Here is a 25,144-nt window from a genome sequence, read left to right as displayed (position 1 = left end):
ATGGTGAATGCATCAAAATAATTGGTTGATTGCCTTTTCAATTAGTAAGAGAATTATATATAGTGGTTGGTGCGGTTTGGATTAGATTGGTTTTACTCCAAAATAAAAATTGGAGCAATTATAATGTAATGGTTTAGTTAAGTCAGTTTTAACAAAAATCATTGAGAAAATGGAATCAAGCCAAACTATTATGATTAGGTTTTAGTTTTAGAACTTTCGACTTTTTTTAATGATCAAAACCAAACCAAATCAACCATTATAATTCCGATGGGTCTGACTAATGAACACCAGTAATTATATATCGGTGTAAAGCTACATGCTTACATATCCAAATTTCCTACCAACTAGTTTTAGTTTTTGTGTCATATTTTTAGTTGAAGGCGCATCTTATTTATTAATGGCTCTGCTTGTAGCATGCGAGACTGCAGTACACAATGCATTTACTTTCTTCTTTTATTTATATGGGAGTAAAACTGTAAAGTCGTTGTCAACTTGAACTCTCCTTTCGCGGTGACAATAGTAAAACAAGTTCTTATTCTACATTCTTGAGATTGACCAGAAAAGGAAAAGAAGAAATAGATTCTACATTATGGAGTAGCCTGGGCCACCACCTCCTTCTGGCGCAGTCCACTGAATGTTTTGCCTTGGGTCTTTGATATCGCATGCCTGAAACATATCAAAGCAAAATTGGTACATCTTCAAACCAAGGGGAAAAAACGTAGTAACAGTCTAAACCATGTGCAGAAAATTAGCCAAACAAGTTGGTCAAGTCAATGACAATACATATTGCCAGGTTTTTTCTTCAGCATACAATTGTGCAATTGCACCCTCAAGGTTAAAATGTGAATTAAAGGAGTTTATAGGCTACCACCTAGGCTTTTAAGATACTCCTATTTTTAAAGAGGAGTTCTTGTGTATTATAGGTCAATTGTTTTGGCTACAACCACTAAATACAAGCATCCTCTCACAGCCAACCCCTCGTGCACTGATCAGGTGACTGGTAGATGTAAGAGGGATTGTTGTAGCTGTCATAAGCAAGACTTTCGCTTACTGCACATGGTTACCACTTCCCGAATAACAGGAGTGCAGGATAAGAAGAGGTGCATTTGATGGAGGGTTGGCAAAAGAAGACACTACACCAAAGAATGCTTCACAAATTTTTTTTTTTGGTCTCTTGAATCATGCAACATGGGTGTGCCTTAGAATGGAATGCAGTCCAAAAACCTCTCCCAAATTACAATTGTGTGTGGAATTGCAAGCAAAACCAGTAAAGGTGCATGCTATATATATGCATATTCAAGAAAAATAAAAAATAAAAACAGAACGTTTACCAAAATATCTTGGCCAGGTACACAAATAAACTATTAAACTCTCTTTTTAAGTCTAGTACTTTATAATACATTCCCATGTTTATGTGTGCATGGAGATGCATATATGTTGGACATCTGAAATACATAAAAGGTAGCTCCTACTATCCTTTCAAATTACCTTGCAATGTAGGCAGTTTTGAGCATTGATCTGCAACTTCAGCTGACCCTTTTCATCTGGGATATACCTACATGTCAAAACTTGAGATGAATTAGAGATAATCCATTTAGAGATGATCACTCAAGTACAATAAATAAATAAAAATGGACATTACTCATATACACACGCAGGACAATATCGTGACTCAGGACCAGAATACTCTGGCAAATTTATAAGTTCAGGAATCTTGGGGTCCCTCAACCGAAGGTGAGCTGGTTGGTCATGTTCATGATTTGTGTTGCTCCTGTTTAAGCAAACAAAGATACATGCATCACTTACAACAAATGTGGGGAAGGACAAATATAGTTCTGTGAGAACATTATGTTAATCTAAGATAGCTGGTCCTCAAATGAAAAATACCTCTTATGGTTAGAAGATAAATACATGTAGATGTGTCTGAATTTTTTGGCATTGACAGCATAGGTCATTTCTAATATGTAATTGATTTCTATCCAAACACAAACATTCACCCCTTTACTTTACTTAGTCCACTAATAGGGATTTTGAAAATTATGACAGAAAAGGGCAATGACTTCTAAAACCCACTACAACTCCTAGCTATTGGTAGTCAGCCAAAAGAATCCTTTCTACTCTTCAGGTTTTAGTTACCCACAAGAAAAAATCCAAAAACCACTATTCCTTTCCCAAAACTCAAGGAGCACAGAATTAGTTTGATTTTTGTTTACAACGAATACATCCTTTTTATCTAGGCTTTCAGAATGTTTTCTGGTGTAGGCTCTCAGCCTATCAAATCGCAACTTATCACGCCTTTATCTGCCAACTTAAACCACATGGAGGTAGAACGTAAATTTCCTGGCATACTAAGAGTGGGGAAATGATTGACCTTTGTACTGGAAGTTGACCTTGCCAAACTCTTTCTGCTAAAATAGGATTACTCCCTTAACTTACTGCAAAACCATGTTGGGCAGGAAAAAAAATATACCAGCTACAAGAAAAGACCTCATGATAGTTAATTTGGGCCCCTACCAACCATCAATGAGGATCTATGCTACAAGCAAATGTCATAGAAGCTTAAGACATTAAAAGGGGCATGTGAGAGGGAAGTGAGCTCCCCTACAATAGCAGAGGGCTCTCTATTGGCACAGAGATACTCTGGGCTATTCAACAGTTTCATGCATGTTCGCGCTGTTCATTGCACCAAGAACTGGGATTTCATTTAAACATTTTATGTGCCCTTGAGGCGTAGAACTCTGAAAAGTCTCCATTCCATGACATTATATTCACATATATTTAAGTTCTGAGGCAGGTGAAGTAGGGTAAAGAAAACCCGACAGTATAACATATGTTGCCAAGGTTGTAACACTGAAACCTGTTCCACTGTAATCTTTTAACTAAAAGAAACACAACTACAAAATGTAAGTATTGGTATTTAAAAACCTGTGTAGGGAGGTTGGAATATCGAAAGATAAAACCCCATCTGGCTTTGGATATTGAATTGGAGAGTGAAACTGTGCAGCCTGCATATGCAAATGTGGACAAATCAGTTCTTAGCAGGTAAATAAGTTCATTAACTGCACTACTAATATACCCCTGTAATAAAAGTTTGATTCTATTTTAGAGGTTGTGGGCAACAAAAATAATAATCCAAAGAGGATATCTCTTCCAATATTTGTAATTTGAGAATAGCCAGTGTCAGAGATATTTAATCAACAAGTGAAATTTCAACAGCAGATGTTCAGGAGGAACCTTCCAAGTAAAATTGGCAAGGACCATATGTTATCTCTAGTTTTCGACAGATAAGTACATATGTCAGTTGACCACAATAATTATATCATGGACCAGGAAAAGAAGAAAGAAGAATATATCAAATCAGTGCTTCTGTTACAAAACGATTCATGCACTGTTTAAGAACACAACTGGTTTTGATATCCAACCTCTTTTTTCTATGCATAACTGAATTATTTCAGAACTATGCCCATATTTCAGGTATTAGTATGATGCCCAATGGCAGTCAATTGGTCACAAAGAAACAGTAACTGGGGGCATAATCCCAACCCTCCTCACAACAATGAACAAGTTGCAGGAGGGGATTTTTCTCCCTGGTGGACTGAAAAGTTGAAGAGTTCATAAGTTACCACAGACCTAGTATCCAGGCCTGCATTTTCTAACCCTTCCATCCCAAAACAATCCCCAAAATTTGAATCATTCAGTGCCAAACTATAGTGTCCTTACTACGTAGGTCTCTGGAATTTGAATAAATGGTTTTCAGAATGTGGTCTCACATTTGTTGCTTCATGGTCTGGTTTTCCATGCTTCAGCGTCAAGGGGGCTCTTCCTTTCATTATATAACTGCAAGGAAGAAAACATTGGTGACTAAGGCCTGAGGAAGGAACATTGTATTATGAGGAAATCCTAATCAATCAAAGTAACAAGCAACAATATGATCTCACTGTTCTAAAGCACTTATGGCCAGTCCAGGAATAAGTCCATATTCGAATGCCTAAAAAAATAAAATTATACAAAAGGTTAGTAACAGTAAACTATAATTAAAATCCTAAGGGAGAAGCTTAAAGTTGGCTATCTTCTCCAATTTGCACAGAATTATCCAGCAGCATAAAACAACAAATGTTTTTTCTTTTCAACTTACTATTTAGTTAAACAAGAAATGAGAAATGGAGCAAAACAAACACGAAACACTGCATGACAAGAGGTGACTAGTTGAGTAACATTTATCTGGATTTATCCATTAGTATAGGGCTAAAAAAGGAGGTAGTACAGTCCCAAAATGATGACCAATTTTTTTTTTTCCTTACCTATAGTGGTAAAATGGGGATAGAAACTAAAAACAAAGGAAAAGACAATGGATGTTTCTACTTACAGGTCGGAAGTTCCGAGATTTGTAAAGTTCTTCCCATATCCATGAACTCCTTAAAGCATCCCAATATTTTTCCATGTTTGAGCCTTCATGTAGTACACTCAATGTAGCTTCTGCAGCTAGCATGCCTGTAGGTAATAACTCAAAAGTTATATTTGTTCATGAACTCCAAAGTAATCCATTACAGTAAGGCACTTGTATAACACATAAAAGATTCTGGGATTCCTATGCATGCCTATAAACATTTCACATGGGGGCATATGAATTCCTTGTGGATGCATCAAGGAGGCATCAAGTGGTACCACTCATAATACTAATATGTTCATTCAGCCATCGCAAATAGACTTGTTAGATTCTATGGTGAATTAGAGAAACCGAATAACGTGTAAAATGAAAAACCCAGCTATGGCTCCACAAAGTGACTGGTGTCTTGAAATGTGAAAGTAACATTTTTTAAGATTAAAACAGACATGAGCTCCTCTGTGTCCATAAATGTTCATGCATGTCAGTTAGTAGTAACCTAAGTTAACACTTGAAAAAATGCTATCCAGTCATTAGAATACTTGACTATATATAAATTTAGTAATTAGAATACTTGATCTTTAAAAAAATAAATAAAGATTAGAGAAACATGACATAATTTTTTTTTTCATTTTGGTGGGGTGATCGAGGGGTTGGGCGTCCAAACAAGATGAAGCTGTTAACATGTCTTTTATAGAAGGAAAAAAGAAAGGATGATACTAACAGATACAATCGACTATGAATACTAACAGATACAATCTACCAAGATACTAACAGATACAATCTACTATGAATAAGTATGATGTAATTTAACAAATATAATCTACCATTATTTGTTGTCAACAATTAAACTTTTCAGCATGCAGAATTATTTTCACATAACTAGACATGATGAGTAGACACTAAGTGAAACACACATCAGACGAACAACTATTTGGTAAATGGTACCTGATTTCATTGCAGTATGTGTTCCCTTTATTTTGGGTACATTTAAAAAACCAGCTGAACATCCAATAACCGCTCCTCCAGGAAAAACTGGATATGGGATAGACTGAAATTTAACTAGCATCATATTTGTATTTGTATAACATTTACAACAGGAAAAAAATATATATATATACACACACACATATGTATACAACTATATATTGACCCAGACAGAGATCATGACAGTAATGTCTCCTATCAATTTTTTTTAAAAAGAAACAAAATTTAATGAAAGAACCGAAAAGGAACACACAGGTGGATAAGGCATCCACAAGCCAAACGAGCAACAACAGAATAACAGCCTAAAAACAAAGAAACCAGCCAAAACTACAAAGTCTGCAACACCATAAGGACACAAAGAAAATGAGGCAGAAAGAACCAAAACAAGATCCAGCAAAAAGCTAAAAATAAACAAGACGCGAAGAAACACTTCACATCACAGCAGCAGCCATATCCCTCAATATAGTGGAGTAAGAATAGTCTTTGAAATCTGAAGTGACAGAAGCCCATAAAGCAGCCCAGAATTTAACTCTATCCCATAATTCCCCAACACCCACTCCCTCATACTCATAAAAAATCCTCCTGTTACGCTCCAGCCATATGTTCCAGAATACAGACTGCACCAAGCAGCCCCATAAGGTTGAAGCACGCTTCCCCCTGCCCCATACGACAAAATGGGAACTGAGAAAATCAAAACAACCTTTTGGAATAACCCAAACAGCCTTAACCTCCCTCGGCAAGGTCCACCAAAGACTTAAAGAAAATGGGCAATGTACAAAAAGATGATCCACGTTTTCCTCACTTATTTTGCATAGAACACACCAGTGGGGAGACAAATGCATGTACGGTCTTCCTTCTTTGGACAAGATCAGATGTTTCCACACAAACAAATATCCATCTTACAATGATTGATAGTCTAGCAACATAGCCAAACTGTGAATCTAAACCATTGATTTTAGGTTAAATTTTGCCTGAATGTGTGGTCCAGATTTAGTCTAGCAACATAAGCATCTATGCTGCTATGTTGCTAGAACGTCTACCAACAGAACATTACCCTGTACAACATATAGAACATAGTTCAAAACTTAAATTCTTCTACCCCTTCAGTAAAATTTTCACTCAATGGTGACAGCAGAGAGATTTGGGGGATAATTTTGGATAGAGTAAATTGCGGTACACCCCCCTGAAGTAGGACCCCAAATCGAACTTAAACCCCCGAATTAAAAAGTCAGCCAATTTAACGCCCGAATTAATTAAAATGGCCAATTTAGCCCTTGCTGTTAAGTTTTGTGAATTTCATCCAAATTTTCTGTTAACTAGAAGGGTAAATTTGTAATTTCAAGTAAAATAAATAATAAATAAATCAAACAAAAAGAAAAATAGAATAACAACGCTCTCTCTCTCTCTCTCTCTCTCTCTCTCTCTCTCTCTCTCTCTTGTGCCTGATATGCATTTGATACTCATAACTCAACAAGAAACTTACTGAGAACTTATTGATGCAGGTATAGGAACCAGATCCGCCGCGAGATCGAAATCTTCCGCGATGTCGGCAACCTCAACGTGGTCAAGTGCCACAACATTTTCAACCACAACGGTGAGATCCAGGTGCTGCTCAAGTTCATGGACGGTGGCTCGTTGGAGGGCCAGAGGAGAGAAAGAGACGGGGGGAGAGGGGAAGAGACGGAGAGAGAGTCACTTTTTTTTTTTTTCTTTTTCCTTTTTTTTCTAACTATTTTAGTTTTTTATAATAATAATAATAATAAAATCAAATAGGTCACATGTCATCCACATGACTTTTTGGACGGAAAAATGGATGAAATTCGAAAAAATTAACGGCAAGGGTTAAATTGGCAATTTCAATTAAGTCGGGGACTAAATTGGCCGACTTCTTATTTCAGGGGGTTAATTCTACAAGGGTCATACTTCAGGGGGTAAAATGGCTGAAAATCCTTTTGGATATTTAAAAACTTTTCCAAGGAAATATAATTTATAAGGGCACATGATGCAGCCATGTGCAGAAAATGCAAAGTACTAGCATTCCATTAGTCTACTTTCTTCATGTGCATGCATATATCATGTAAATATAACGGGACAAATAGGAATTACTAATGTACCTGAAAACCACCTTCATTCAAAGTGCGAGCCCCATATTGAAGAACAGTCCCACCTTCCAACAGTGGCTTGATTGCAGGATGATGTTTGAATTTCTATCAGCAGGAAAACAAATACACGTAAGTTGAGTAGGATTGAACATGTCAGATAAATGACTTGGACACTACTGAAATATTTTTTTTGAATAGAAACATTGTATTAATAAGCAAGAGGAAAAGACCTCGAACAAACAAGAAGACCAAAAACAAGAGTCTGACCTACTAAGAATGAAAACAAACTGTATAAAAAACAGAACAAACACAAAGCCTTAGTAAAATCATCTTAAGACTGCCATCATATCTCTCATGATGGTAGAGTAGTGATAGTCCTTGAACTGCCCCGAAACCGAAGCCCAAAGGGATGCCCAAAATTTAATTCTATCCCATAATTCCTCAACCCTTACTCCTGTATGACCCTGAAAAATTCTTCGATTTCGCTCCATCCAGATATTCCAGAAAATAGCATGAACTAGACAATCACGAAGGATTCCAGCTCTCTTCCCCTTCCCCGAAATCCTCAGATTGATACTAAGGAGCTCAAAACACCCTTTAGGAATCACCCACTCCACTCCGAGAGCACCCAACATCCTCCACCATAATTTTAGGGAATACGAACAATGAATGAACAAGTGATCAATGTTTTCTGCATTCTCTTTGCAAAGAACACACCAAGAGGGGGATAAGCACATCTTTGGTTGCCTCCTTTGAATGCAATCGCAAGTATTAATCCTACCATTTGCTGCCAGCCACACGAAAAATTGAATTTTAGGCGGAGTCTTTGCCTTCCAGATTGAGCTGAAAGGGGGGAAGACATCTCTAGTGGTAGAGAGAAGAAAAGACCTGAAAGACTTGCAGGAAAAAGAACCCTGCTCCTCAATCTCCCAAGATCTCCGATCCGGTCTAGAACCGTATAATCTCACGTTCCCCAATATATCCAAAAGTATTACCACTTCTGCTATTTCAGCCTCGGACAAATTCCTTCTGAAATCAAAATCCCAATTGAGAGGCATCTCATGATTGTTAGCAAAACGGGCTATACTTTGATTTTTTCTCCTAGACAAGGAAGAGAGTCTAGGAAACAGATCTTTTAGAATCCCTTCTTTCAGCCAAAGATCCTCCCAAAATCTAATTTTCTCCCCATTTCCAACAGAAAATCTGCAGCATTGAAGAAAAGAATTATACCCTTTCGAAATTTCTCGCCAAGGATTCCTGCAAGACACCTTATCTATCTGTTTAGTATCCCACCCATTTGAGTCTAATCCGTACTTGCTCTTAATGATCCTATGCCATAGCGAATTGGTTTCAAGTGGAAATCTCCACAACCATTTAGCTCTGAGAGCTTCATTTCTTTCTCTTAAAGAGCCAATTCCAAGACCACCTTCCTCTTTCGATTTAGTCACCCTTACCCACCTGACCAAGTGACATTTCTTCCCTTCTTCTAGACCCTCCCATAAAAAGTTACGCATAAGTTGTTCTACTTTGGCGGCCACTCCTATAGGCATCTTAAACAATGACATATAGTAAGAAGGAATGCTGCTCAAAACCGCTTGGATTAGCGTTAACCTTCCACCTTTGGATAAGCAAGCCCTCTTCCATTTTTGAAGTCTTTTCTCCACCTTATCCAATACTGGATTCCAGAAATTAAGAGCTCTTGGGTTTCCCCGAGAGGCAGACCCAAGTAAACCATAGGCCAGCAACCAACCTCGCATCCCCAACTGCCCGCCATGTTATTCAGAGCTTCAATGCTAAAATTGATCCCCAGAATGCAACTTTTAGCCTTATTAATCTTCATTCCAGACACATCACAGAACAACTTCAACAGCTGCAACAGATTTAACCAATACTCTTCCTTGCCATCCAAAAGGAAAATGGTATCATCTGCAAATTGGAGGTGAGAAACTTCAACTTGATCATGACCAGAAACAATTCCATGAACTAGGTTAACATCTTGAGCCCTTTCTATTATTCTGCTTAAAACATCGCTAACCAAGGTAAATAGGAATGGAGATAACGGGTCCCCTTGTCTTAATCCCCTAGAGGCTCTAAACTTTCCTCTTGGTTTTCCATTAATCATAATGGAAAAGTTGGCAGATTCCAAGCAGCCGAAAATCCAGCCTCTCCATTTGACACCAAAGCCTTTCCTAGCCAGCACATCATCTACAAAATTCCACTCTACATGGTCATATGCTTTCTCGAAGTCAATTTTGAAAACCAGCCCTTTTCTATTCTGTTTTCTGACTTCCTCAACAACTTCATTTGCAACTAACACAGCATCTAGAATCTGTCTCTTTTGGACAAAGGCTCCCTGAGATTGGGATATAGTATTTCCAAGAACCTCCCTCAATCTTGAAGCCAAGACCTTGGATATCACTTTATAAAGGCTCGTAACAAGACTAATCGGTCTGAAATCAGTAACCTTCACGGAATTCGCCTTTTTAGGAATGAGGCAAATGAAAGTTTCATTTGTAACCCCATTAACGATTCCACTTTGAAAAAAATCTTGCATAACCTTCATGAGGTCTCCCTTGACAACCTCCCAGCAAGATTGGAAAAAACTCATGGAGAAACCATCTGGTCCCGGGGATTTGTCCTTGCCACAATCGAAAACTGCTTTCTGAACTTCCTCCAATTCAAAAGGGCGTTCGAGCCAATCAGCCTCCGTTTGGCTAATGGGACACCAATTTAGGCCATCAACTCCCCAGCCTGCATTTTCATTGCTGCTAAATAACCCTTTAAAGAATCTAATCACCTCCCTTTCAATGTTAGCCTCTACTTCTATAACTCCCAAATCCTCGACCTCTAATTTATCTATGTAATTTCTTTTCCTAACTCCATTTGCCACTTTGTGAAAAAATTTGGTATTCCCATCACCTTCTCTTGCCCATTTTACCTTTCCTCTTTGGCGCCATTTGACTTCCTCCTTCTGGGCCAAATCGCCAATCTTAAGAATAAGATTATCTCTTTCAGACCTCAGAAGGTGATCCAAGCCTTCAGATCCTTCACGTTGATCCAAAACCAGCAATCTAGCTTCTGCCTCCCGTAAATCCCGCTCTACATCCCCGAATTCCTCCTTGCTCCATACTTTCAATTTCGATTTTAGCATTTTTAACCTCGACATGAATTTGTATCCCTCCCATCCCGGAGTCTGGTCCTCATCCCACCACAGCTTTATCTTCCTCTTAAAATCCGGGTGCTTCAGCCACATATTTTCAAACCGGAATGGAGAAGGACCCCACTTTACCCTAGAGGTATCCAGCTCAATAGGGCAATGGTCAGAGGTAATTCGCGGCAAAGCTTTGTGGCGATAATGAGGGAAATGATCTTCCCAGCTGCCCGACACCAGAAATCTGTCCAGTCTTCTACAAACTGCATTTTCTCTTAGATTAGACCAAGTGAAAGAAGCGTTTAGGAGATTGGGATCCCGTAAATTTGTTTCTTGGATAAAATCATTAAAATCTCTCATGCTTTTAGTCACTCTTCCTTCGTTCGACTTTTCAGCTGAAAAGCGGACCACGTTAAAGTCCCCTCCAAGACACCACTTATCACCACAATACCCATACAAATCAGCCAATTCTTCCCAGAAACTAATTCTTTCCCTCTGTCTGCACGGGCCATATATCCCGGACAGCCACCAATCCGTCCCAATATTCTCTACAATTCTAATAGAAACAGAAAAATCGCCAACCATAGAATCGATTACCGAAACAGATTGGGAATTCCACAAAACTGCAATGCCACCAGATCTTCCCAAAGAGGGCGAGAAGACCCACTCCTTGAATCTTGACCCCCAGACACCTGTGACCAATTGTCTGTCCACAATCTCCTTTTTAGTTTCCAACAAAATTACTATGTCTGGTTTGAGTCTCCGTAGTTGCTCTTTGATCAGTAATCTTTTCCTTCTACTTCCCAGACCTCGAATATTCCAACTGATTATCTTCATTAATGAGAGAATAAATCCCTTTTCTTCTCATTACCATTTCCAGGGCCCGTCGAACCCGTGTCACCATTGGAATTACAAGGTTTACCATGTCTTCTGTGAGCCAAGTTCTTCTTTAGGGGCACCAGAGATATGTCCATTTTGTGCATCAACAATTTAGGTAAACCGTCATTGCGTCCATAACCTCGACGATTTCTTCTTTTTCTGGAATAATATATTACTTCTGGAATGGTGTCTGGGACAAAAGTTGCATCGTCATCAACTTCTAGGCCCGTCTGCACATCTGGCTGGATATTGGTAGGAAAACAGCCATCCACATCCCCATTAACACCACCAGGGTCATCGGGAGTAGCAAAAATCTCGTGAAGAATCCCCTCTTCATTAGCAAAAGCATCTGTATATTTCATTTCCTCATTCGAAGAAGTTTCGTCTTCGAATTTAGATTCCGACGATGGAACTTTGGCCATTGAATCCACAGATTCCGGGCAGATCGACGAACTGGAATCATCATCCTCTCTGTCTGCGATCAACGATGGGGGGAGGGAACAGACCTGCAGCGGTGCGCCTACACTAGAAAGTCGATCGTCGAAGTGAGATAGACCTTTTCTAAAGCCCCTACTTCCATCACCGTTTGCTCGGCCGAATCTGGATAGAAACTTGGTTTTGGGCTTCAACTTAGTTGCCGTACACTCACTCTTTGACTGGGGTGCAGAAATCTTTTTTTTTTTAACCCACAAATAAGACTCGGCCCACTAAAAGACCTAATATTTCCGAAAGGAATGGGCTCAGAGAAATAACCTCCAAAGGGGTTAAACTGGCCTGAAGGTTTCGAAATGGGCTCGCCATTAATTGGGCCCATCGTCAAAGCATTATCACTTGTGGCCTTATCAGATAATGCCGACATAAAAGGAGGGAGAATTAAATTCTCTGCCGCCCTGATAGAAGTCCCATCACCTTGGAACTTCTGGTTCTGCGCAGTTCCGCTGAAACAACTCCGATTTTCCTTCTCGAGCCAATCAAACTCATTAATATTGCTTCGAGCCCAGTCCACCTGGGAATTTTCAACAACCCTCCACTGTCTCTGAGTTGACAGAACTTCACCTCCAGCTACTGCCTAAATAGTCCCATTAGCAGAGATCCAAGGCTGTTCATGCCGTGATCTGGTGGGCCGGATTGCCAGAGAAATTGGTCTGATTTTCACTTGATAACTTTCTATTCCTTCTGTAAGGGTCAAGATTTCCGGTAAAAACCCAATGAAATTTTTTCTGGTTTTAATTCTTGCTTCGAACAGGTACTTGTAGTTTTCGGTCTGCTGGTCCACCTGAAGCAGTCCCCCACATTCCAAGCTGATGCGCTGGAAGAACTCCTTGCTCCACCAGTGCATAGGAAGCCCTTTAATTCCAATCCAGCCACCGTAGCTAACGATTTTGGGGATATAATTTTTCAGTCCATGTTCCCAGCTGTACAGCAAAACATCCGTTTGTCCCTCCACCGCCAGTTTTCCACTGCTACATACGTTCATCGCCTCTGATTTGCTGTCGCAGGTGAAGAAGGCCCTATTAATTTGATAAGGGAATAAATTAACGTTTTTATCCAACCGGCCTTCCATCGCCTTCCGGATACCCTCCCAGGGCTGGTGCAGTACTAACCTTTCACAAACCACCACCCAACTCTAGTTTGTCATGTCATCTGAACTGCCATACCCTTTTTCCTGCTCTTGTAACACCCCCTCATTCTGTACCGCCTCTTTGTAAGTCTTGCCCAATACTCTGTCTCTGTCACTCACAGCTGTGTTGCCATCTTCTTCTGTGAACCCGTGTCTACTCGTTCTGTTTTTCCCTTTTAGAATTCCTTCTAAATTCTCTTTGATCTGAATCCACCCGCTATCGTTCTTACCCTGGGGGATCACCACAGACTTCAAGAATCCGTGTACGCACTTGGTCAGTCTCAGATAGTATCCTTTCCAGTTATGACCCTTTTCTAACCACACTTGGTAAGAGTCCCCCCTGTACCTTCTGAAGACATTCTGTACCTTGTCATCCAGGATTAACTGCAATTCTTTGATTAACCACTCTACGCAGCTAAGTTCCAAGGAAACGTGGAAAAGACGTTCTTTAACCTTCTCTGTGATTAGGATGGACCCTCCATACGATAGATCATCTATCTTAATTCGGAACTCCTTTGATTCAATGTTGAAGAACCTTGGCATATGTCTCTTACTCACCTCTCCCTCATTATGTTTCCTACCCCCTCTTTCTGTTTCCCTCGCTCTCTCACCCTCACTTTCTCCCATCACTCTAAACTATTTCTATCTGTTCTATTGAATATCTAGAACATCTCATTGTTTTCTCTCCAGTTTCACAGCATGTCTCAAGCCCAAAAGGACAGCAGACAATGAAGATCCATAAGAACATAGGAACTTCAAACTACTAGAAAGACCCTGTGTATTGGAAACCTGTTCCACGATGCACTTGCCATTTACTTTACCTTAATATTTAGTTCTCTGTTACGAAATGGACACTACTGAAATATAAATCACATTCACCAACAGTCAGCACAACTACATGTTAAAAGATGTGAGAAAATTTTCCCAAATTATTAACTCCATCAGTTATCCAACAGGAAGCTCCACTGCAACTTTTATTTCACTTAATTCATGAAAAAAATATTAACCCCACCCTGCGGAAAGGAATATGAGGAGTAAGTTTATGCTCCATATATCCACTTTTCCAATCGCATGTGCATAGGGCAGAGGTAGATGAGCAGAACACGCATATATCCACATCAGACACTTTTTTGGTCTGACCATCAACATTATATATACACACCAAATCAGCCCTAAATAGGAATTTGGAACCAGTCTGTCTAGGAAGTATAAATTGTTGCTCACTTTTTAACTTTTTTAAACAAAATTATAGACAAACAGGGTGCAAGACCCTTGATCCGTGAAAAGATGCATTATGTCCAAAGGGAAGTGATGCATTTTGATCATTCAGAAAAACCAATGATTTAGTTACCTGGAATTCTTCATAAGGGTTCAAGAAAGGGTTATGATAATTCAGAGCAACCACAAAGCCAATAGAAATCTGAAAAATCAAGTGAAAAGCACATTAATATTGCACTACCTAACCCAGAACCACGTTTTAGTACTGAATAGCACAGCAAATATTTTTAAACCATTATTAAATAGAGAATTATTCATTAAAAAAAATATAGCTACCTGTCTATCTTTCATGTGGTACAAAAATGAACCCCCGTATGTCTTTTGATCCAAGGGCCAACCCAGAGTGTGCAGCACAGCACCGGGGTCGTGCTTTCCTTCATCAATTTCCCAAACCTGAGAACATATGGTGTTGGGGAAAACTACATCCAATAAATAGTTGAATTATGGTATTATAAAATGCTTATCTTCACAGACTCTGTACAAATCACAAAAACTTGTGTGGTTGATCAAACAAACCAGCTTTCAACTCAGACTAGTATCAGTATGTCTGTTTGTGACAATTGCTTTTATTTTAGTTAACAAAAACCACCTCAACTTCAACTACGCCCAAGAACATTTTTGAAGAACATAATTGTCTTTGAATAAATAATCCACAATCATGTTATTATAAAAGTGTCAAAGAAAAAAAAAACAAACTAAATAACCAATAGAAAAAGAAAAGGAGGAGGGCAACTAAAACTGAGCACTGTCAATTAAAATCATTGTAATCCCAATTCTCATATAAACATCTGCACAAATTAAAACTATTGATGGTAGCTCGGCTATGACTGTTAGAGTTGCCAAATGGTAAGCACATTGTGTGCTTAATCCTCAAATGAAAGATAAATATCAGCTAAAATGTCTCTCTAAAACAGCCGTAAGAATACAACTGGTATCTAAAATATAAGTTATTTATCTTCTTTGATTAGTGCATTACCTCTTTAATTCCCAAAGCATACGTCTGATGTTGAGCATCTCCCTTTTCTCTCAAGTTGTACTTTTTCATTATTTGCTGTTATAGAAATAGATCCTGACATTAGATTTACATGTGGATATCAAATATTTTAAGCTTAGAATCAATGGAACCTGTTGGAGGTAAAGGAAATGTTTTGGAAACCTCTGATAATGATCCTCGACACCCTTCAGCTAGAAGTGTTACTCGCCCTGCATATGAGTCTCATACTCTCATCAGTACATGTAAGCAAACCAGTTCACAGAAACATTTAAAGCAAGTGGAAAATGATTCTCTGTCCTTGGGAGTTGTGACAGTTCTAACAGGCATCGCAAGAAGGAGAAAAGCCTAAAGATAGTAACCTTGAAAGCTCGAAAACATGACTCGATCACTTAAAGATCTACGAATCCTAATAGAACATGCAGCATTGCTATAAAGCTTGCATCAAGTTACTTTACAATCTAAAAAAAATGGTAATACCAGATTCTAGTAACAGAACATGTGCTACACATGCTCAGAGTGAGGCTTTCCAATTTTAAATATTTTTTTGTCCATACAGATATGTGCATATCTTACATGCATGAGGACAACATGTGTGGGTGTGTTTCTCTGTCTCTGTGTGTGTGTCTGTGAGAGAGAGAGAGAGAGAGAGAGAGAGAGAGAGAGAGAGCTGCCTTTCAGTTCTATGCCACGTTGGAAATTTTCCTTCTTTGAACCATCTTTTGCAACTCCCATATCATTAGTTCCAATGCCAATAACCGTGTCGTTTGCATCATATAATATCTGACAAATAAGATCACTTGTGAACACAAGTATTCAACAGTACGTGGAGAAACAGCAAGAGAAAATGAACAGGAGTACCTCACTAGCTGCAAAGCCTGGATATATTTCTACTCCCAACTCTTCTGCCTTCACTCCCATCCATCGTACTAATTGACTTAAACTACATCACAAGGTCCACAGTAAAGAGCTATTTAATGAATTTGAAGCGTAACTGTAATGTATCACAAAGATTATACATGAAAGCAACATTCAATAATAATGAAAATAAGTACTGGGAAAAAAAAAGATAAAAAAAAAAAGCAAAAGGGAGCTTTAAGAAGAGGTTGCAAATTTTGAAGATGATCAAATGTTTCTCTTCTTTCAAGAAGACTCTATTTCTATCACAAAACCACACAGGAGCAACAAGACCAACATGGATAAGAAAACTTCATATAAGATATGAGTTAAAGTGGTACCAAAAATTCTGATTTTAGACTTTTACTGGCTTTTTCTTTTCTCCCTTTAAGTTGAGGTCTCATATTTAATACTAGATCTTCTTAAGTTCCGTTAGCTCCAATATGGATTAAGCCATTAAATAGAACTGGGTTCTCGAGGGGAAAACAACGGCTCATCAACATTGTGGATGAGAACAGATAAGACTTATGAGAGAAACACCCAGAAGAATTTCTAGACAAATTTCATATCTAAGTCATAGCTTAGTTGCCAGTTAGTGCATTCTTGATAACTTCCAGCAGAACTAAAGAGACCAAAAAAAGACAAGGAATCATAATGGTGCAAAATGCATGGCAACTAATTGCACAATTTTGAAGTACCTTATAACATAATTTCCCTTATTACTAAAAGGAGATGGCAGTGAAAATGCACGATCCTTGGTAAGAAACCAAAACTTGTCAGAAGTCACAGGGACAGTAATTGGTGACTGCAAATAAAGTTGGCAAAAAATATCTATTAAAATAAAAGGCATTAAAATGTAAATTAGTAAGTGACAAATGACTTCCGAGGTTAGCATTTCACATTATCAGATAAAACCCTGATCCCTGCATTTATTTTGGGGCAAAAGAATGGATTGCATGTGGAAAAAAATAGCCTACATCCATTTGTTCAAATATGACTGTGAACATGAAAGCTGTATCAGAATCAATTATGAAAACTGTCCACTCAAACTTTTTCGATCGGACCCCTTTTTCGGAAGTAAAAGTATTCAACTAAGCACAAAGAAGTAAAAGTGCAATCCACTTGAGAAGACCGATAGACTGCCCAAAACTATCTGGGTACGGCACTAGGCAACATGAGCAATAATAACACCTTCCAATTGTAATTTGAGTGGTTTGGACATATGACAAAATTAGTGACTCAAAAGGAACCAACATCAATGCACAAGTAAAGAGTTCAACTGCTTAGCCAAAATGAAAGGGAAAAGGGTAAACAGGTTCAAGTAAACCTGTGCCTTATAGGCAACAGAAACCGGCCGGAAGGTTGGGGGCGGGGATAAGTACCTCTTCCTCTTTCCATTGTGGGAGAAGTTCATTCAGTGCCCGTGGCTCAAAAACATTGCCAGAAATAATGTGAGCACCTATTAGAAATCAGAAAAGTGACAAAAGGATAAAAGTATAAGCAACTGTAATCTCAATTCAATTATACAAAAGTCAATAATCAATCTTGACATTTAAATTCACAAGGATATTCCATTTATCACACAAAAGAACTCATTCAACGTTTTTATTTATGTATAATTATTTATAAGAGTACTATAAAGATTCAACCTATCCAACCCGTACCATGAAAACCAATTATAGTACAGTCTACATATTATGCAACATACCCACTTCAGCTCCTTTCTCCACAACACAAACAGATAAATCAACATCCTTTTCACGGCACAATTGCTTCAACTTTATCGCCGCCGATAGACCGGCCGGTCCAGCCCCAACAATGACAACATCATATTGAATAGACTCTCTGTCCGGTTCACTACAGAAACTCCTGGTTTCAGCCACAACACTCTGAGCCCTCAAAAACCCATTTGCCCTTAAATTTACACAATTCAGACAATACCCAGATGAGAACAGCCGTCGAGAACCAATCTGCGATCCTAAAGAACAAAACCTTCGACCCAAAAGCTGAATGTGCGGATACCCATTTATGATATGGGTTGATTTTGGCGAATTGGAATGTTCTATAGGAGATGCAGATGGATTGGGGGAGATTGAAGTTGAGCCTATTGAATTGCAAATATGGGTTTGCGAGTAACTGGATGAAAGTGAGGATGAAGAGCTTGGTTTTCTGAAAGAGTGGGATTTGGATAGAAGCCTGAGCATTGTATGGAGAGACCCTGGGTGAGTTGTGATTATTGTGAAAGATGATATGCTTGTTTTTGTGATTCTTATTCCTGCAATTCTTCATATAAAGTAGTGGAGCCCACTTAATATTTGTTTGTAGACTTTGGTGCATAAGTTTATTGCACATTTACGGGCATCATTTCCTTAGCCTATAAATAAGACATTATTGTGCCTTTGCATGTACACCTCCAATTGAGAGAAGAATGAGAGTCAGGCAGAGAAGAGGAAGAGAAGGAAGAAAGAGGGTGAGTGAGTGGAGAGGAAAGAGAGCAGAGAGAAATTCTCCAAGAGAGAAAATTCAGTGAGCCACACATATTGTAAACTCTAAAGTTGTAGCCCTATTATTTTATATAGTGAAAAAGTTATTGCTGCTGCTCTCCGAGGACGTAGGCATAGCCGAACCTCGTTAAATGCTGTGTCTCATCTACTTTACGTGCAGCTCAATATTCGCACATATTCCAGTTCATTTTATAACACGTTATCAGCACGAAAAGCTCTCAACGTGGGATATGTTTTGATGAACCCAGGAGATAAGCACTCTGTTTTCTTTATATTGTTTATTTATTATTATTACTATTCATCATGCTCAACATATCTATCCCTTCATAGATCCTGAGTTTGACTGCATCTATTATGGCCCATCAGATAAGTAGTTCCTCAAGTATGCTCTGGAGGCCGACTCTTATGACTTGCCTAGGTTTGATGGTTTGAATTTTATAAGGGGGTGGCAGGGAAAGAAGATAATGTTTGTGGATGTAGATGCCCAAAGTTTTTTTTTTTTTTTTCACAAAGATAGCTGCACATGCCCACCAAGTTAGATTCCAAATTGCTTTAGGTGTAGGTCACTCAAGTGTTGGCACCTACTTCATCTTTTTATCTCTAGCCTTTTGACAAAGTGGCATGTGCCATCATTTCCCCATTTGAAAAGCCCCCGTATGACAAATAAGGAAGCTAGCAAATAAGCTCCCTATCTTTTCAATTATTATTATTTTATACTATTTAATATCAATATTGGTGCATGTGTGTGCAGATTATAGGAGAAAAACATTTGATTTGGGGAGACAAGCGTGCTATCTTCCACAAACGATAACAATATAATATAATATTATCTGATCGTGGTGTTGATAATAACCCACCAACAATTGCCTTTAATTTATATATACAATAATTCTATTATTAGCTTTAATGGACGGTTTCACCTTCTATATTTTCAGTGGTGGTTTTTATCCCCACAACTATTTTATTTACTGTATGGTGCAAGTTCATTACCCATACAATTTATTTACTGTATAATGTAGGTTTATTATTCATACAACAATATTTATTTAAAAGGGTGGTGCGGGTTTATCGTTCACGCCTTTACTTTTATGTATGGAGCAGAATTAGTGCCCATACAAGCACGTTTACTTTGTCGCAAATTTACTTTTACTTAAAGTATGATGTGGAATTAACCCTCATACTTTATGAATTTACTTTACCGCACATTTAATTTTATTTAAAGTATGGTGCGGGATTAACGTCCATACATCAAGCAATTTAATTTATGAATTTATTTTACCGCACATTTACATTTATTTAAAGTATGGTGCGGTTTTATCGTCCATACCAGTAATTTATTTACCAGCAATTTATTTTATGGATTAATTGTGCTGTATGATGAGTTTTTATAGTATGCAGATCAGGACCAGAAGTTCCTTGATCCTCATCATACAATTACATCAGGACTTGAAGATCCTTGATGATGATATTGATATGAGAGCTGGCAGTCTCTCCGGTACTATACTTGTAAACAAGAGATCGGACTTGAAGATCCTTGATCCTTGATCCTTGACATGTAAATAAGGACCTAGAGTTCCTTGATGATGTAACAGTACCGTATTGGTTAAAAGTGCCGTACACATGAATAATAACTGTACTGGCAAATGTACTGCACACATGAATATATATGTATTCATGACTTGATGAATAGTACTATACACATGAATAGTGACGTATGCATAAATATTAACCATTTTGGGTAAACCGTCACTATATACAAAAGGGAACCTGCAGTTCCTTAAACTCATGGATGAGCAATTAAATGAGATGCCTAAGTTTCTCAAAATATGGACAATTATGTAAGGACTTGAAGTCCCAAAATATGTACAGAAAATTGTAAAAATGTCCATACCATGAGAATATGTGATTTTGGCCCGAAGTTCAAAATCTAAGGGGATTGAATGTCCATACCATGAGAATATGTGATTTTGGCCTGAAGTTCAAAATCTAACAGTGTTGAGAACCTAAAGTTCCAACAGTTAAATGGACAACCCTTGAGGTATTATTGCAAATTGTGGTACACCACATATTTCTTTGGCATAAGAGAATGATGAATTTAATAAAGTTCGATTTTGTTATAATCGACACCTCAAGGAAGAAATATATTTTGTGAATCCGGTTGTTCAGAATACACCGTGAAATGGATAATATCAGTATAAACTTCAAATGATGAATTGAGGCTCCCCACATATTTTGTTATATCTGGGTCGAAAGCCCATGGATCCAAATATATGAGAGATCCTGAACTTGAAGTTGTGGGTATATAGTAGTTAATGCTCTTCACTACTATATTGTGATATTAGCGTGGCTTTTACTCAATCCATATTTCATGTCCATTTGAAAAGGGCAAATAAATTATGAGTTTGTGTTTAGCCCAGGCCATAAGTTACGGGCTCACATGCGTTGAAATATGAAATTTGGGAGAGTCGATGTGGTTATTTGAACCTATAAGGCACAAGGTTCCAAACCGTCATTTTGAAAAGACGTAAAAACCACAGGTGCAAGTTTAAGAATGTGCGCAATTATTATAACAGGAAAGGAGCATATAACAGATAGATTTTTCCACCTGCAATGAAGGTGCAGGCCCTGTAAAATCTATAAAATTACATTATGTTCTGGAAGCCTCTGAAGGAAGAGGACGACGCCTCTTAAGCTTAGCCATGAGCCTCTCATGGTCTCCCAAAATTCTTTCATTGGAGACCTGCAGCATGTCTAGCCTTCTCAGTGTATCAACAGAGTACGAACTCACCAGTTTCAACAAGGCATTATTCTCTCCTTTAAGTTTCTCAACCTCCTGTTGAGACTCATGAAGCATTCTTTGAAGAGACGAATTTTCAGTTGTTAGCTTCTGAACCTCGTTTGCTCTAGCACGCAAACGATCAGCCATGTTAGAAACAGAAGCAGCAATTTGAATGCTAAAAGCCATTGAGTCATCAATAGCCTCTTCCTCAGACCTCCCTGTTAACAATATTTCATCCATTGGAGTAATGAAATTCCTAGCTACTATGACAGCAGTAGCATCATTCATCATCACAGAATCATTAACTGTGAGATGACGATTTTGGGATACAAAGGATGGACGCCAAACTTTGGCGTCAATGGTTGTTGTGGGAGCATCATTTAAATTGAAATAATTTGGGCAGGAAGAAGAGGAAGCCATTTTAAGAAGGTTTCGAAGAAAGTCTTACAAAAACTAAAGTTTCAGAAAATGAAGGAAGTTGAGTTGAAACGCAGCTGCTCCAATCAAGTTTTGCAAAGGCAATATCTATAGACGAAAATGTGGCAACATTTCCAGGATCCCAATATCTTCTCGAATCCCCATATTATCTTTTTCTTTCCCAGAGTCCAAAACTTCACGTGGCCTCTAATAATGCCTGTCGGCACTTTCGGCATTTTCAAGTATTATTTTCGTCAAAGCCGATCTTGCTTTACGGATTTCACGGAGCTATTTTTTCAAAAGTATCCCGAGAATCTCGCAATTTTTCCTATGGTTAATTTGAAATTCACCGGTTCTACCTATTCATTGTATTTGTGTATAAATGTGTTACTAACGAAATTTTCTTTGCAGAAGACATCCAGTTTTCTCCATACCTAGTGATGCGATATCTACTTGTTTTTCTTATCAGTAAGCACTCAATATGCCCGAGAAGCAAGACTATCTCTGATCATCCATTCAGGAAGCAAGACTATCCCTGATCACGTTTCCGCTACATCAGGAAACTGTGAAGGCGACCTTATGCTCTAATCTCCTGAGGTCCTTCTAGACTAGGAGAAATGAGAGCTTGTTGTTTGCTCCCACCAGCTTCCTTCCTTGATTGCTTACCTTACCTTGCAATCAATATCACAATTTTTGTATCTTTTCTTTTTTTTTATAACTCTCTGTTCATAAGGGATTTTATTTCTTTAGAATGAACATCTGAAGAAAGAATCCATGAAGTGATCCTAACTCTGAGGGTTATTTGTTTTTGACAGAGAAAAGAATTGTGATTTTTGCTTTTGCAGGATATAACTAGATCATCAAGCACTACATTATATTTACTGGGCCGATACAAGCTTGAATGATACTTGAGAAAAGTTTCTCCCACCTAAGGATGTAAGCAATACTTGTGTTATTTTATGCTTATATACTTATTTGATATTTTATCTTGAAAGGTAACCAAATGGGGAGATAAGTCCGTTCCAAAAGAATGGCTTGTATGTATCCATGAATTATTAATGCAAATTTTACAGATTGCAAGTTGGATACATTGATAATACACTGCACAGATTAAAGTCCCATAAGAACAAAATATGGGTATAGCAGTGATCAATATGATGCACGCCTGTTGCGTAGCAAATGATGTGGATTGAAGTCCCGAAAGGACAATCCTTTGACATGTCAATATTGATATTGTGCACGCCCAATGCGTAGCAAATTGTATGGGTTAAAGTCCCAGAAATTAATTGACATGTATGTATTAATCTGTGGCATGCCTGCAGCATGATAGATATATGGGTTCTAAATGTTCCAACTCCTAAATGGAGATTATCCACGCCCTACTATAAAATAACGCTCCATTGGAGGTTATAATCACATTCTCACATAATAAAAGCCCCCTACAGTGGCTTGGGTACCCAAAAAGCAAAAAAATGCTTATAATTGATGTATCGCGCATGCACATGAGAATGGTGGGATCACTACTACAAAAAGTGAAAAAGATGACCAGAAAACAACGACGGTCCAAGTGAAAACCGTCGTGGTTTTTAAAAAGACGACAGTTCTAAAAACACCGTCGTGTTATACCACCTTAGACAACTAAAAATGGAGATTCAAATGGCTGTTCAAAAACAACGACGTACCTAATTAAACAACCGACGTCTATTTGAAACAGATTTCTGCAGTGTAAAATCAAAGCCAACAAAGAACGGCAGAAGTTATGAATCGACCGACGTAGAAAGTAAAGACGACGATTTCAATAAAAGCCGCCGTTTTTTTACTCATAAAATAACACTGACAAGGTTTTTTTTTCGTATAAGGCGCCATTATATAATTACAAACAAATCCACGGCTTTAAAATACAAAATATCGCCGTATTAAATTAATTTACAACGACGGAAAATATAAATATATCGACGTCATTATCGTATAGTTCTACGACGTTATCTTTAAATCGTACTATAAAATTTAACGTCGTATTTATTCATTTTATACGTCGTACCTTTAATTTAAACCGTCGTCTTAATAAGAATTTTTGTTAACAATTTTTTTCTTTGATTTTCTTATCCTACGTCGGTAGATCTACTTAATGACAAGAATTGAAATAACCACGACGGTTTATATAGAAAACCGCCGACATAACCAGATTTTTCTGAGATCCCAAGGGTTACGAAATCTTACCATATTGAACTCTGTTCCACATCATAATCTTAACAGATGACACAGATTTGCAATCAGAGAGACAATTTTTTGGAAGTTGATGATGTGTGTGCTTTTGTGTATCTACAAATATTATACCTAACGTCGTTGCACATTTGCAATCAGAGAGACAATTTTCAACGACGGTTATATTATACCTAACGACGTTTAAAAAACAAATCAACGTCGCTCAACAAATATATGACGTCGTCTTAGTCTTACTTAAGACGACGAAAAACGTCAACAGTAATACAAAAACAGTCGTTGTTTTTATGCTCTTATTTTTTTTAAATCTGTCATCCAAAAAAGAAAATTTACATATTCCAGAACATTAATTTCCTTCATTTTAAATTTCTTTGATTTTCAGGTTTCTTCATTCCAGCACATCTGATCTTCAGATTTCCCTGAGAAGCTAACTTTCCTTCGACAGCGAGTGGAGGCCAGGCTTGCATCTCTTTTGATGGAAAGCAAGGAGTATTCGGAAGCACTAAGTGTCCTATATCAGGCTTGATCAAGGAAGTGAGAAGGCTAGTTGCAAGCTTCTTCTTGTGGACATAGATTTGATGCAAGTAAGCTCAATTTCTCTTTGAGAAAGACATCCAAATTATTGTCTTTGAGATGTGAGAGACAGTGTCTCTGAGAGAGGAAGAACCTGGAACCCTAAATGTAAACCTAAAATGAATGAAAGCGACAAATTTATAGAATAAATTTTTAAAACCAACGGCGGTCCTTACAAAAAAATCGCCGTTTAAATTGTAAAATCAACGTCGGTATGACCGATGTATATTACAGAAATCCACGTCGGTAAATTAATAAAAACGACGTGTTAAATAATCTACCATGACGCGAGTTATTACTTATGTAATTTAATTTTTGAGTTTACTACGACGGTACCTACAACACTACTGTCGTATTT

The 25,144-nt window shown here is 38.0% G+C and overlaps 1 protein-coding gene across 3 annotated transcripts; it reads right to left on the bottom strand.

Moving 5' to 3' along the window:
- Positions 1-428: 428 nt before the first annotated feature.
- Positions 429-18,582, bottom strand: LOC117624854 (electron transfer flavoprotein-ubiquinone oxidoreductase, mitochondrial). 3 transcript variants are annotated; one of them, XM_034356340.1, is made up of 18 exons: positions 17,999-18,582; positions 17,673-17,749; positions 16,989-17,095; positions 16,255-16,336; positions 16,068-16,176; positions 15,559-15,605; positions 15,379-15,453; positions 14,679-14,795; positions 14,476-14,544; positions 7,486-7,578; positions 5,333-5,435; positions 4,367-4,491; positions 3,939-3,988; positions 3,771-3,837; positions 2,926-3,005; positions 1,643-1,771; positions 1,489-1,555; positions 429-666 (listed from the first exon to the last, which is right to left on the bottom strand). In XM_034356340.1, exons 1-18 carry the CDS (start codon positions 18,492-18,494, stop codon positions 583-585), a joined length of 1,977 nt encoding a protein of 658 aa, XP_034212231.1. In that variant the 5' UTR covers positions 18,495-18,582; the 3' UTR covers positions 429-582. The 3 variants fall into 3 exon arrangements, with proteins under 3 accessions (XP_034212231.1, XP_034212239.1, XP_034212247.1); XM_034356348.1 differs by having other exon boundaries at positions 1,655-1,771; XM_034356356.1 differs by lacking the exon at positions 16,989-17,095 and having other exon boundaries at positions 17,999-18,520.
- Between the last annotated feature and the right edge of the window lie 6,562 nt (positions 18,583-25,144).

The sequence above is a fragment of the Prunus dulcis genome, chromosome 1, assembly GCF_902201215.1.
Source record: "Prunus dulcis chromosome 1, ALMONDv2, whole genome shotgun sequence".
Taxonomy (NCBI): Eukaryota; Viridiplantae; Streptophyta; class Magnoliopsida; order Rosales; family Rosaceae; genus Prunus; species Prunus dulcis.
Note: the sequence above shows the minus strand (reverse complement) of the source record. Positions and strands in the feature narration are given on the sequence as shown.